The following is a 14,262-nucleotide window of genomic DNA, read 5'->3' as shown; positions in this document are numbered from 1 at the left end:
AAAGCACAATGGCAATAATAATTTAATGCATCAATGGGAAAATTAGGTAAAAATTGTCTTGATAGGTAAGCCCCTGCCTTTAACTTTGACCAACATTAATCAGCAACACCATCCTACCACCATTAAGTTATCTAATATCTTTTATCAGTTACTGTTAAAAAGTAAAGAACTCAATTATGAGTCTAGTCCTGCAGGCAGAGACAGCATGAAGACGGACATATAAGGCATAAGCTATATAAGCTATCGACGAGGAGCTGGAGAGTTTAAAAAAAGAAAGAAAAACAATCTGTTCATTGGAGATGGTTTAGACTCAAAGTATGAAAACGAGTCCAAACAAAAGGTTCAAGTGCTACTACTTGCTTCCACCATTTACAGCAGCACCATAAAGTGTTACACATAGTGTGTGAAACTGTGTGCTGCAGCTCAGGCCATGAAGCCTTGACAGCCTTCTTCATTAACACTATATTTTAGTATGCAGTAGTAGGATGTTGTAGATGATCTCAACAATAAACATGCAGACCATCCACACTGACCTGTTGGACATTAATCCATGATTTAGGACCAAATACATTCCACGTGAGAAGACCTTCCCGAAGTGGGGGGCCCGCCCCCTGGGGGGGGGGCCACAGAGGCATTGGAGGGAGGGCGCGGAATGAAAAGCGGGGAAAAAACAGAACGCTTGGACACTGCTAGCACGGGGCGCCCACAGAAACGCAAAGCAGGAGATGAAGCGGCGCTGAATATGTTTCCAAACCAACTTCATTCTAAGACAAAGACTAGAAAATCTGCTGAAGCAAATCTGCCCTTTGGCTTCACCTGCACAGGTGCTGAGGTAGGTCTCCCTGCAGGGTTGGTTTTCCCTGCATCAGGAGCAGCGCTGGGCTGTTTACATCACAGACAAACAGGATCCAACAGCTGTTTATGTTTTTGAACCCATGTTGCACAGAGAGGCATTTTTTGAAATATGTATTGATAACAATGTTGAATATTATTACACAGGAAAAAACAACTACATGTAAAATAATGACACCGTGACGCCTCTGCCTTTGTAAACAGAGGGACAGTAACTGCGTGTAAAACCTGCAGACAGTCAGATTAACAGTATTTCGTCTCTATCATTCTGCAGTTCATCTCATGTAAACAATAACGTGGCCACAGCGTGACGTGAATTAAGGCGCATACCTTTGACGCCCGTGTAGGTGCGGACGCAGCGTAAACGAGTTAGTAGTTTATTTTATTACCTGTAATTTATTGCTGTTTACTTGTATTTGCTTAATTGTTTACTAAATATTTGAGGTGTGAAATAAACAGCAATGGAGCAAAATATGGGCGCGTGTGATTGGAGGATGTGTTTGTGCGCGTGCATGCACGAGAAGGGGGGGGCGAACATTTTTCTTGTAAAACAAAGGGGGGGCCCAGCAAAATAAGTTTGGGAACCACTGCTCTAAAACATAAAGTCATCTTGGAGGCAAAGTCTCTGGTCAGTTATGAGGAAAACGTTTGAGCTACCAGCTCGGTCTGCATGAGTCTGCAGACCAAGAGAAAGCAGCAGCATCACTGGGCGAACGTCTTCCAACACAGCATAGCGACCAGCATCGCTTAAAATAAGAAGGATGTTGACCCTCCAGAGAGTGGTGGATCGTCAAGTTGCTTAACCAGCAGTGAGCTGGATAAGCAAAGCTGGACCGAATAAGTCGGGATGGTGGTGCATGAAGAGCTCTACATAAAAATGACCGCCCCTGACATTTATTAACACACAAAATGAGCAAGAATGAACAAAGTTGCTTCAAAGTGTCAGCTTATTTCAAATTGAACTCAAGAAATTTTACCAAACACACAAACTGTTTTTGAAGCATCAAATAAATGAGCATGGTGGCCACATTTCTGTGATAACGCGCATGTCCATGAATCCTGAATAATTCAAAACGTTATGTATGAAGGCACAGTAAACAAAGTCCACATCACACTGAACAAGATTTCAATAAAATTCAGCTTGGATCCTTTTGAATGTCAGTGATTTTTAAATGCATCTGCTTCTAAAGTAGGGCACAGAGGCTCTTTGCGATTTCCCTTCTGTATGTATGTTGGGCATTAAAATTAGGGGCGGGTTTTGATTATCGATTTATCGATTAAAATCGATTCTGGCTTGGATAACTTGATATCGATTCTTTAAAATCCTGAATCTATTTTTAAATATAAATTTATTTTTCCCGAAACGCCAGAATCTCAAAATTTAAACAACCACCAAACAGCTAAAACAGTAAATGAGAGCAGGAACACGGATTCTGCTCAAAGACGTAAACACAAAGCGCCGACCCGCCGACGGATCAGAATCAGTGAGATGTTTGTTTTCTCACCGACGGCACGGACACGCTCGGGGCTGAAAGCCGACAGCTCGCTGATTCTGATGTTTCGGCGGGTCGGCGCTTTGTGTTTACGTCCTTTTTGCCTTAGATTCTGAAGCTGCAGGTTTTATCTCTCTCCAAACAATATTGACTGAACCAGATGCAAAAGAAGATCCAAACTTCGCTTCACATAAACATCGTCATGAACTCACTCTGACTTTTGCTGTTTTGCTTCCACCACACTTCATGCACAGCTCTCTCTCTCTCTCTTCAAGAACAGTTTCCCGTCTAAAAATCTGTTTTCTGCATTATTCGCTTGCTTGTTACGCACAAGTCTACTGCTGTTTACAGCGCTGTCGGACGCTGTTTGTTTCCCTTCTACTTACTTCCAAAAAGAAAGCCTCATTTCTGCTGTTCAATACTGAACAAATTGTAACTTTTTAAAATTATGCAAAATTGCAAAAGGCTGTGTCTCAAATAAAACCTCTAACTTTGCTCTGCTTCACGTCAGCAGCATCAGGTAATGTTCATATGTTGATTAATGGTTTTCTTTCGTTTTTGATCTACTGCAGAATATTTTTAAGGTCATCTGCTATAAAATTCCAGGCCAGGAAAGTCACCTTCACGTTTTTCTGTGTTTTATCTTCAGTGACTTCGACACAAAGGCCTCTGCTGTGATGCTCACACCTTTGATAAAGTCTCACAAGTGTCAGTTTTCTTTTTGTAGAAATAAAAATATGGAAATGTACTGATACGTGATCAGGCAAAATTTACCCGATTCAAATCGAATCGAATCGTGGATCAAATCGATTCGGGACCTTGTGAATCGAAATCGAATCGATTCTAGAAATCAGTGACAATAATCAGCCCTAATTAAAATTATCCATGAAAGAAAACCTGTGCAGGTAACATACTGTACTGTATTTATAGAAACCATGATAAGCAGGAAACCAGAGGCAGATGAGCAGAAAACAGGTGAGTCACATTTCCAATGGTTCCACCTGCCAAACCTTTCTTTAGCCCTGAGCATGTACTGGGGGCAGGAAGCTTTATTAGCACCTACATAGCATAGGAAATGCAGTTTTTAACAGCCACTGGCAAAGATTAATTTTGTGCCATGTAATCTTCCACCAACTTCTCTGTTTCACTTTAGCCGCATTTTATGAGCTCAAATTGTTGTCATAAATATTTTGTACTTGTAAATCAGACTGTGTAGTTGTTAGTTTTGTACCCATGTAAACCAAAATATCTGAAAATTTTATGTTTGTGCATCTATAGATGAGAATTTGTGTGTGTGTGAAAAATATTTAGACAAGTTACAAATTTGTTTTTGTTCAGGTCCGGTTACAGATGCAAAGCAAAAAACTACGTGTAAAACTGCGCTCAAGTCGAATTTCCCAGAGGAACCCACCCGAGGGATTAATAAAGTTCTATCTTATCTTATCTTAAGTTCCCTGGCTGTGTGTGAGCTTCAAATTGCAAGTATGATTTTTGACCTGAATTTTCTTCTTTTCACAAATTTAACTGGAGAACAGATGGGTTGGGCTGTCAGAGGGGGCTTTACTGAGCTTCAGGTCCTGGAAGGGCAATACAGTTTGAAGCTGGAGGATCTCTATATAAACATCCCACAAGGCTCATATAAGCTAGGTCCCTTAACTTTCAGTAGCTGTTGAAAGGATAAAGTTGTGGTAAACCAATGGTCAGTGTCAGGGAGTTTTTAATGTTTTATTTGATTATGCTTCAAATGTTATGTTATACTTATGTTCACATATTTCACCAGACACAGTTTTCTGTTGAAACAGGAAGCTGACCCTGTGACATTTACCGCAAGAGACCTGTACAGAAATACACATCCGCAGAAGTTGACTTGCATTATGTTATTCTTAGAAATTGACTTGTAGCACATACACTTTGTGACACACACACACACACAGCTTACACACAGACAGCATCAGGACCTGCGTAACAGGAAATGTGATTATATTTGCATATTGACGATGTAACCTATAAAAATAAACAAATACTGCAGTACGGTGTGACTCTCTGTCTGAGTTTCACGTTATCAGTATCAAGTGTCTCAGTGTTGTTTATTCACCTGACCGTTTGTTAACTGTAAATCTCTGACAGTCAGAATTACCATTATTACTTTCACATAAAGTCAGGGCTGACCCGGGACCATTGCTGTCAGTCACACTGCACAGGATAAAGGCCCTTTCACATCAGACGTGGCATTCGCTGCGCTCACAGCTAACTAAGAGCAAAGAATCCACAATGTGTGTTGTGCTGGCTGCTGCGCTAGCTTTTATGTTGTTTTCTTGTGGCTGCTCTACGTGTACTAGATGCACCTGCCCCTCGTCGTTTCAAAACGTATCTCTGATTTTATATCCTCTATGACAGTGTGTGTTGTATTATGTTCACGTTTTTAAGTAAAAACATGAATCACTCGATCATAACTAAGAAAGCTTTGTAACTATCCCGACTAGCGAAGAGTGTGTCATTTCCACAAAAGTGCTTTCCTCCCCGAGGTCCACAGAGCCGTTGAAAAGACTGTGGAGGTCCCTGCACGTACACCTGTGACAAAAAGTTCACCGAACTCAGACACGCACAGAATGTTTTCCTTTGTGGTGATGAAGGAAAACGCTGGCACCTTTGCCCTTCCAGGACCTGAACCTCAGTAAAGAGTCCCTCCCACCGCCAAACCCATTTGTTCTCTGATTGGATAGCTAAATTTGTGATTGACATGACACTGACCAGTCAGCTGAAAGGAAGAAAAATCGGGTCAAAATTTATACTGCAAGTTGAAAGTTACACACAGCAAAAAAAAGTAACTTGTGTAAATATTTTTACAAACAAATCTTTTTCTTAACACACACAAAAAATTCTCATCTGTGGATCTGTGGATAACATGCACATAACACTTTCAGACATTTTGGTTTACAAGGTTACAAAACTCAGTTCACAGCTATGCAGTCTGATTTACAAGTACAAAATATTTATGACCACAATATGAGCCCAAAGCATTTGTGTAGTGGGCGTTATCTCAGCACACACTTGTAGGCATTGTCTGATCCACAACACCCATGTGTTATACTCACTTGTTCCTCAGCATCTGCCAGGCCGCCTCGATGTCCGCATACAGGTTCTTCTCTGAAGGCTTGCCGGTGCTGACTCCGTAGCCTGAATAGTCGTAGGAGAACACGTTGCAGTTTATCCTGGAGCCCAGGCCGATGTAAAAACTGCACATCTGCCCCAGGTCCACAGCGTTACCGTGGGAAAACAGCAGCGTGTAGCGACTGTTCGGAGCGCAACGCACAAACATGCATGCTACCCGGTTACCCCGGCTGCTTCTAGTGGTGAACACTTCCACTGCATCGAGCTCTCGCTGGGAGTATTGCCAGTCTGCCCGTTCGGTTAAATGTAAGCTAGTCACCCCGTTAGCGTCGGTGTGCATGGAATACGTGGGCTCCGGTGGAAGGAAAGCTAGTTTGGCCGCGATGCGACTCGGACAGGGTGGACAGCAGAACAGCCAGCACAGCTCGCCGATAGAAAACCCATTCATCCTGGGGCCTTGTTCTGGCATTTAGGCCCGGGGTTACCTGATTTACTAACTTCGGCTAAAACAAAACACGCGGTTCGGATCTGTTTCGAGATCCGGTGTACCATTAACAGACCGCAGCAGGGCTGGAAGACAAGCTGAGCGACGTCTCGGCTTTGCAGCTACTCGCTAGCCGGCATACAGGTGGCTCACAGCAAAACTCGCAGAAATTGCGACGCAACATTTACGTTTATATTACTTTACACCACTAAACTGTGCCACTACTGGTCTCAAAAGCACAGTTCTACCCTTTGAAAACATCACTTGCTGTAGCTTTGTTGCTAATATATTGTAATAAAGAAAGCAGCCATCTCTCTTGAATGGTGACAAGCCGGTTTTCCGGTACAACCGGATATCCTGCCGTAACAAAGACAAAAAGCCGTAAGATATTTTAAGGGAAAAAAACAAACATTTTCTTTATTGAAAAAAAAATCCACACACACACATCCAAAAATCTTCATTTGTTTATATTTTGCGCTTTAAGGAAAAACAGTCTGTTCAATTCCAAAGATCTATTTTCTAAACTTGGGCTGATCCACACTGTAATGTTCGGGATCTGTGGAGGTGACCGATAAAGTTGTGTTTTTCTGTCCATCACTAGAATCACTGTTGTTACCTTTTATATTTTGCTTTACTATTATAGGATATATACCTGTTTGATTGTTCTTGTGATTTGGCGCTATATAAAGTTAACTGAATTAAATGTCTTCAAAATAGATGCATATAGTGTGGCATTTATTAATACTGTAAAACCTTGTTTAGGTACAAACTTAAACACATCACCTGACCTGTGATCTGAGCGGTGATGGTGCCCAGAAACAGAATGAGAATCTGTGAAAACATGAGACAAAATTCTTATATATATATATATATATATATATATATATATATATATATATATATATATATATATATATATATAGTCAAAGGAGCTTGCAAAGAACAGCGTCTGGACTTCTTTAAGTTGCTTGAAGACGTTTCACCTCTCATCCGAGAAGCTTCTTCAGTTCTAAGGTCAAATGGTGGAGAGTCCCAGATATAAACCTAGTGGGAGTTTCCCCCCACAGAGGGACAAAAGGACCCCCTGATGATCCTCTAATCGCCTGAGCCAAGGTGGGAAACTGGGCGTGGGTCCCAATCAGCCAGAGTTTCGGGTGAGCTCATTGTGAAACCTGGCCCCACCTTATCATGCGAATTCCTGAGGTCAGATGGCCCAGGATGTGAGTGGGCGTTAAGGCGTCTGGGAAGGATCTCAAAACTATAGATGGCAGAGAGTTGGTGTCGTAAACCCCGCCTCTGTTCAAAGATGGTCGCTCACAGTGGACATAGATGGCTTCTTTCACTCCTCTTTCAAACCATCTGTCCTCTCTGTCCAAAATGTGAACATTGGCATCCTCGAAAGAGTGACCTTTGTCCTTAAGATGCAGATGGACTGCTGAGTCTTGTCCTGTGGAGGTGGCTCTTCTGTGTTGTGCCATGCGCTTGTGAAGTGGCTGTATGGACAAAGAGCCACCTCCACAGGACAAGACTCAGCAGTCCATCTGCATCTTAAGGACAAAGGTCACTCTTTCGAGGATGCCAATGTTCACATTTTGGACAGAGAGGACAGATGGTTTGAAAGAGGAGTGAAAGAAGCATCTATGTCCACTGTGAGCGACCATCTTTGAACAGAGGCGGGGTTTACGACACCAACTCTCTGCCATCTATAATCCAGTTTTGAGATCCCTCCCCAGACGCCTTAACGCCCACTCACATCCTGGGCCATCTGACCTCAGGAATTCGCATGATAAGGTGGGGCCAGGTTTCACAATGAACACACCCGAAACTCTGGCTGATTGGGACCCACACCCAGTTTCACACCTTGGCTCAGGCGATTAGAGGATCATCAGGGGGTCCTTTTGTCCCTCTGTGGGGGGTCACTCCCACTAGGTTTATATCTGGGACTCTCCAACATTTGACCTTAGAACTGAAGAAGCTTCTCGGATGAGAGGTGAAACGTCTTCAAGCAACTTAAAGAAGTCCAGACGCTTTTCTTTGCAAGCTCCTTTGACTACGATGACCTGGATGACTGAGAACCTTCACAGATATATATTAAAATACATATATATATATGTATATATATATATATATATATATATATATATTTTATTTATTTTTTTTTTTTTTTTTTAAAGCAAAAAAAACCAAACACCTCCCTTCTCATGGGTCTACTGGCAGTTCTGTCAACATTGTGACTTGGTTATACTTTGACATGCACCTTCCTCTTCCTAGCCACCTCCTCCAGTTCATGTGGGGGAGACGCTGAAGCGTTCTCAGACCAGTCGAGAGATATGATCTCTCCAATGTGTCCTCGGTCTGCAGTGGAGGTGGATCCTAGTCAGATGCCCACAGAAGTTGATGACTAAAATCCTCACTCTCTCTCACCATCAAGAGCCCAAACACCAGCTTTTGAGGAAGCTCATTTCCACCATGTGAAACCACAATGTCATTCTTTCAGTCACTAATACTAATTACTATACTTAAAGTTCTCCGTTTGTTCTAGACCCATAGTACCCACATCACCCTTTTCCAAATAAGAACCGTGCTCTAAGACTGCTGAATAATTCCCACAGCTGTAGGGTAAGACTCACAATCCAGAGACTGCCACAGACTCAGAAATGGCTCTGCCACAGAGGTTATGTTTTTGGCAGTGTTTACACGTATGTCATCTTGTCTGTGTGTAAATACAATAGCTCTAAGTTTGAATTCTGATAAACTTTTTAAGAATGAAGAGTGTGGTTATGTTAACAATCCATTAAAATTTGACTTAATCCACCAAGGTCCTCAAAATCATTTCAATTATATGTTGGTCAAAAATTAACAAAAAACAAACAAACCTTATCACGTGGAAACTATGATTCTTATTACTGTGTTAGGTATTTATAATAATAAAAATATCTTGTCACAGTTGATCTCTTACCTCTCCGTCAATGTCAATAAATCGAAGGTCAACATGTTGCTATAGCTATTTAATATTAAAATAGGCTTCAGAGTGACGAGGACATGGTAAACTTTCTGAGTAAACTTGATTAATTTTATTATGACTGTTATGTACATTTTGGTACCAGGTTCTAACCATTTAAATAAATAACATGAATACATGTACAAAAAGAAAACCGAATGAATAAATACAATCCTATTCCCTTAAAAGTGATTACTACCCAGAGAGTGAGTTTACACTCTGACAAACAAACAAACAAACAAACAAACAAATAAATTTCTTCACTACCAGACACACTGGACCCACTACAGTTCGCTTACCGTCCAAATCGTTCCACAGACGATGCCATCTCTCATCTCCTCCACACATCACTCACTCACTTGGACACTAGAAGGGGGAATTATGTTAAAATGCTCTTCATAGACTACAGCTCTGCATTTAACACCATAATTCCCTCCACACTCACCACCAAGCTGGAGCATCTGGGACTCAGCTCATCTATGTGTCAGTGGATCTCCAACTTCCTAACTGGCAGACCACAGGCAGTAAGGATGGGCGGACATGTCTCAGCCTCCACCACTCTCAGCACTGGAGCCCCCCAGGGGTGTGTTCTGAGCCCCCTGCTGTACTCTTTGTACACATATGACTGTGTGGCCACTACCAGCTCCACCACCATCATCAAGTTTGCTGACGACACCGTCGTGGTGGGCCTGATCTCTGATAACAACGAGACGGCCTACCTGAAGGAGATTAGGAATCTGGAGAACTGGTGCCAGAGGAACAACCTCCTTCTAAACGTCAGTAAGACAAAGGAGCTGATAGTGGACTTCAGCACTAAGCAGGAGAGGAACTACCAGACCCCCGTCATCAACGAGTGCCCAGTGGAGAGAGTGGACAGCTTCAAATACCTCGGAGTTCACATCACGCAGGACCTGTCATGGTCCTGTCACATCAACACCGTGGTGAAAAAGGCCCGACAGCGTCTCTACCACCTCAGACGCTTGAGAGACTTCCAACTGCCCTCCAAGGTGCTCAGGAACTTTTACTCGTGCACCATAGAGAGCATCCTGGCGGGAAACATCTTAACCTGGTTCGGGAACAGCACCATGCAGGACAGACGAGCTCTACAGAGGGTTGTGCGGTCAGCTGAGCGCACCATCCGCTCCGAGCTCCCTGACCTGCACTCAATCTACAGCAGGCGGTGCTGGACCAAGGCCAGGAAGATGGTGAAGGACCTCAGCCATCCCAACAACAGACTGTTCTCTCTGCTCAGGTCAGGAAAGCGATTCCGCTCCCTGAAGACCAACACAGAGAGACTGAGGAGGAGCTTCTTCCCGCAGGCGATACGGTCTCTCAATCACACCACCACACAGTACTGACCCACACATATGGTTCTTACACACACACTGGACTTACTGGACTTTGGTTTTGCACAACACTGGTCACTATATTCTTCATTTCCGGTTAATACTTGTACAGCTGCTGTTATTGTGTGTGTGTGTGTATATATATATATATATATATATATATATATATATATATATATATATATATATATATATATATATATATATATATATATATATATATTTATTTATTTATTTATTTATTTATATTTCTTCATACATTCTTATATAGTTCTATATTGTGTATTTTGTTGTACAGTTATTTTATTTTCAACTTTAATTTATATATTTTATCTTATTCTTTCCCAGTTAAATTTACCCTTCATTCTAATTTGTGTTGTACAGTTATTTCATTTTTAACCTTAATTTATATTTTATTCCTTCCTAGTTAAATTTACCCTTTTTAATTTTTCATATTTATTTCCTATCTTATTCATAGCCTTTTCCTTTTTTTTTCTTTAGGTCACGAGCAGTTGTCCAAGCATTTCACTACATATCGTACTGTGTATGACTGTGTACGTGACAAATAAAATTTGAATTTGAATTTGAATTTGAAATAAATGGTTACCTGGTGTCAAGCCGGCACTCAATGTTCCCTCTAATGTTTCACGTGTCTGAGCGAACGCACAAACTCCCTGAGCGGTACCACTGTGAGCAACAGCAGACGTGTGCACTGTGGTCACGCCAGCATCCAATCCATCCAAGTTACTTGTTTATTAAAATAATCTAATTACAGCATTAGTTAGACTATCTTTAATTAACTGCTTTAGTCCACTTACAATGAAAATGTTAAAAAATCTTGTTCATGACCTGTAGCATGTTAACACTATTGGAAGTAAAAATAACTTGAACTCCAATTTTGAAAACAAAACTTTATTTCTTTCTTTCTTTCTTTTTTTTAAATAAAGCTCTGACTTGTATTATGAGTCTGTGGTCTGGGAGAGAGTCTGTAACTCTGTCTGCAACATACAGTAAACAATGACCAATGTTGGGCAGTTAATTATATAGTTACTTCTTCAAAAAAGTAACTGAGTTATGCAAACAACAACGTTTTTTGCAGCTGTTTTTTTTTTTTAAATGCAGCCAAGGCGTTTTTTAAATAAACATTTCAAACTATTTACAGAACAATCAGCTGTTCTGCATCAAATCTGATGCCACACAAATTATTTATGTCATGGTTCTCAAGATCTGGTCGTGGTGTGTTTATTTTTTGTCTTAGCCTCTCCCACCAGGGCGGAACTGGACCTTGATTCCCCGCCTCTGAACCCGCCCTGAACACACACCTGTGGCTCATTCACACTGATCCTGGCAGACTACTTAAGATGGCAAGAGAGGCTGCTTCCTCGCTGGATCGTCACACTACCAAGCGTCAGTGTAGCGTAGCGTATGAAAGTGTTCCTTTGATCTCCTAGAGTTTCCTCCCGACATTGTTCTTCCTCTGTGTACAGGCCTTCTAGACTCCCTGCCCGTCTTCCCTGCCGTCTGGATTTCTGTGGATGTGTGTGAGTGAGCGTGAGCTTTTTGGTGTGGACATTTTGAGTGAGTTACGGATCAAGTGGAAGAAGAGCGTGTGTGTACCCCCGTCTTGTACCTTCCCTTCGGACCCCGCCCTACTCCTGGGAGCCCTGTGTTAGCTGTTCCACTGTATATATGTATATATTCTCACTTGGTGTCACATTGCAAATAAACCCTCACCTTCTCTCTAAACTTCAGAGTCCTGCGAGTGAGTCCTCTGCCTACTAATCTGTGACAATTTGTGCCACTCCAAAAAATAATTTCTGTCCACTATGAGATGAAGGAGAACAACAGCCTGATACCTGCAGGCCTGACAGCAGCAGATGTGTCACTGCTGTAACACCTGTAACATTCAGCAGTCGCCTCATTGCTCTGACACACACAACAACACTATTGACTACACTACACACTAACTACACACTAACTACACACTAACTACACACTAACTACACAAGATTTGCCTAAATGTCGCAAATCTCTCACATCTCAAACACGCCGTCACTCCTAAAACTTCCTCCTTCCTAAACAACTAAATGCCATGTTGCCATATCATGTTTTGATTGGTCGACATGGTACATTTTTCCACCAATAGGAAAGGGTGGAGTTTTTTTGGTGTTTTTGTTCACAGGCTTTCGAGCGTTTTCCTTATAAAACGCAGTTTTTACCGTTTCTTCCCGCAATAAATATAAACAACGACAGTATTCAGGAAGAAAACAAACAGTGCAGATATTTTATCATAACTGTGGTTTCACGTGGCCGATCAACACAATTTAAAAACTGGTATAAAGTCCACACTTTGTCCGTCAGTTGTTCCGTCTGTCCTGCTCACATCTCCAATGGTTGTACACGTTGTCATTAACGTGGCTTCACTCCACATCAGCCGCTTTGCTCACTAAAACACATAAGGACGCTGTCACAGCCTGTCAACGACGTTGATTAGCTGCGTATGCGAATGTGAATCGCATCATTGGCTGGACTATGGGATAAGGTGGCATCGTTCTGATCCCATATGGGAGCAGCCAGTCACTGACTGACTCACACTGCAAAACAGAATTGTTAACGTATTAATTTTAATTTCAATTCAGGTAGATTTTTTTTGTGGAACCTTGGGGAACTCCACATGTGATACTTGTCTGCTCAGATGTGAAGTTACCTGTTGATACAAAGTATTTCCTGTTTTCTAAGTATGTTTTGAACCAGTTTAGTACAGTTCCTGAAAGACCTGTCCAGTTCTCCAGTCGTTTGAGTAATATGTTGTGGTCAACTGTATCAAATGCTGCACTGAGATCCAGTAAAACTAGGACTGACATTTTTCCACTGTCTGTATTCAGACATATGTCATTAAACACTTTGGTCAGAGCGGTTTCAGTGCTGTGGTTCTGTCTAAAACCTGACTGGAAGGCATCGTAGCAATTATTCTGTTTTAAGAAGTAACTGAGCTGTTGAGAAACTGCTTTTTCAATGATCTTACTTAAAAATGGGAGATTTGAGATCGGCCTGTAGTTGTTCATTTGTGTCTTGTCAAGATTGTCCTTTTTCAGTATAGGTTTGATTACAGCAGTTTTTAGTGATTCTGGAAACACACCTGATAATAAAGAAAAGTTGACGATCTGTAACAGGTCTGACTCCAAAGTCTTTGAGACCTTTTTGAAAAAACTTGTTGGCAGGACATCTAAACAGCAGGAGGAGGAGTTCAGTTGACCTAAGATGTCCTCCAGGTCTTTGCTGTTAATAGGTTGAAACTGTTTCATGGTGTTTAAACAGTTTTTTGGTGGACACAGTACATATCCTGGATCTGCTGTTGATGTACCAATTGCTTGTCTAATTTTTTGGATTTTTTCAGTGAAGAATTTGGCAAAGTCATTGCAGGCCATGGTTGAATGAAGTTCAGCTGCCACTGACACAGGAGGGTTTGTTAGCCTGTCAACTGTAGAAAATAAGACCCGAGCATTATGGCTGTTTTTAGTGATGATGTCAGAGAAGTAGGACCTCCTTGCACTCCTCAGTTGTAAATTATAATTGTGAAGTTTCTCTTTATAAATGTCATAATGAACCTGGAGGTTTGTTTTTCTCCATCTGCGCTCAGCTTTCCTACACTCTCTTTTTTCATTTTTCACCAGTGTGGAGTTTCTCCATGGAGACTTTTTCCTTCCAGAGATAACCTTCACCTTAATGGGAGCAATAGTGTCCATTACATTTAACATGTTAGCATTGAAGCTATTGACGAGCTCATTGACTGACCCTCTGGACAGGTCAGGTGTTAATGGGAAGACCTGGTTAAAGATCTCACTACTGTCTTCAGTTATACACCGTTTTGTGATCACTGCTGTTGATATATTTGTGTGGGCTGAGATTTTACTTTCAAAGAAAACACAGTAATGATCAGATAAGCCCACATCAGACACAGTAACCTCTGAAATG

The 14,262-nt window shown here is 41.6% G+C and overlaps 1 protein-coding gene across 2 annotated transcripts in view; it reads right to left on the bottom strand.

Annotated features, from left to right (window-relative positions):
• Nucleotides 1-6,651, bottom strand: part of abhd17c (abhydrolase domain containing 17C, depalmitoylase) — a 33,392-nt gene extending 26,741 nt beyond the window's left edge. Inside the window, exons 1-2 of one of the 2 annotated variants that reach the window (XM_026184977.2) lie at nt 5,613-6,651; nt 5,441-5,522 (exon numbers count right to left, since the gene is read on the bottom strand). In XM_026184977.2, coding sequence (XP_026040762.1) covers nt 5,441-5,522; nt 5,613-5,925 — 395 coding nt within the window. In that variant the 5' untranslated portion in view covers nt 5,926-6,651. Of the gene's footprint in view, nt 1-5,440 lie in introns of both variants that reach the window. The other variant, XM_026184888.2, reaches the window with a different exon arrangement.
• Between the last annotated feature and the right edge of the window lie 7,611 nt (nt 6,652-14,262).

The sequence above is a fragment of the Astatotilapia calliptera genome, chromosome 1 (assembly GCF_964374335.1).
Source record: "Astatotilapia calliptera chromosome 1, fAstCal68.1, whole genome shotgun sequence".
Classification (NCBI taxonomy): domain Eukaryota; kingdom Metazoa; phylum Chordata; class Actinopteri; order Cichliformes; family Cichlidae; genus Astatotilapia; species Astatotilapia calliptera.
This window is presented reverse-complemented; position numbering and strand designations above follow the sequence as displayed.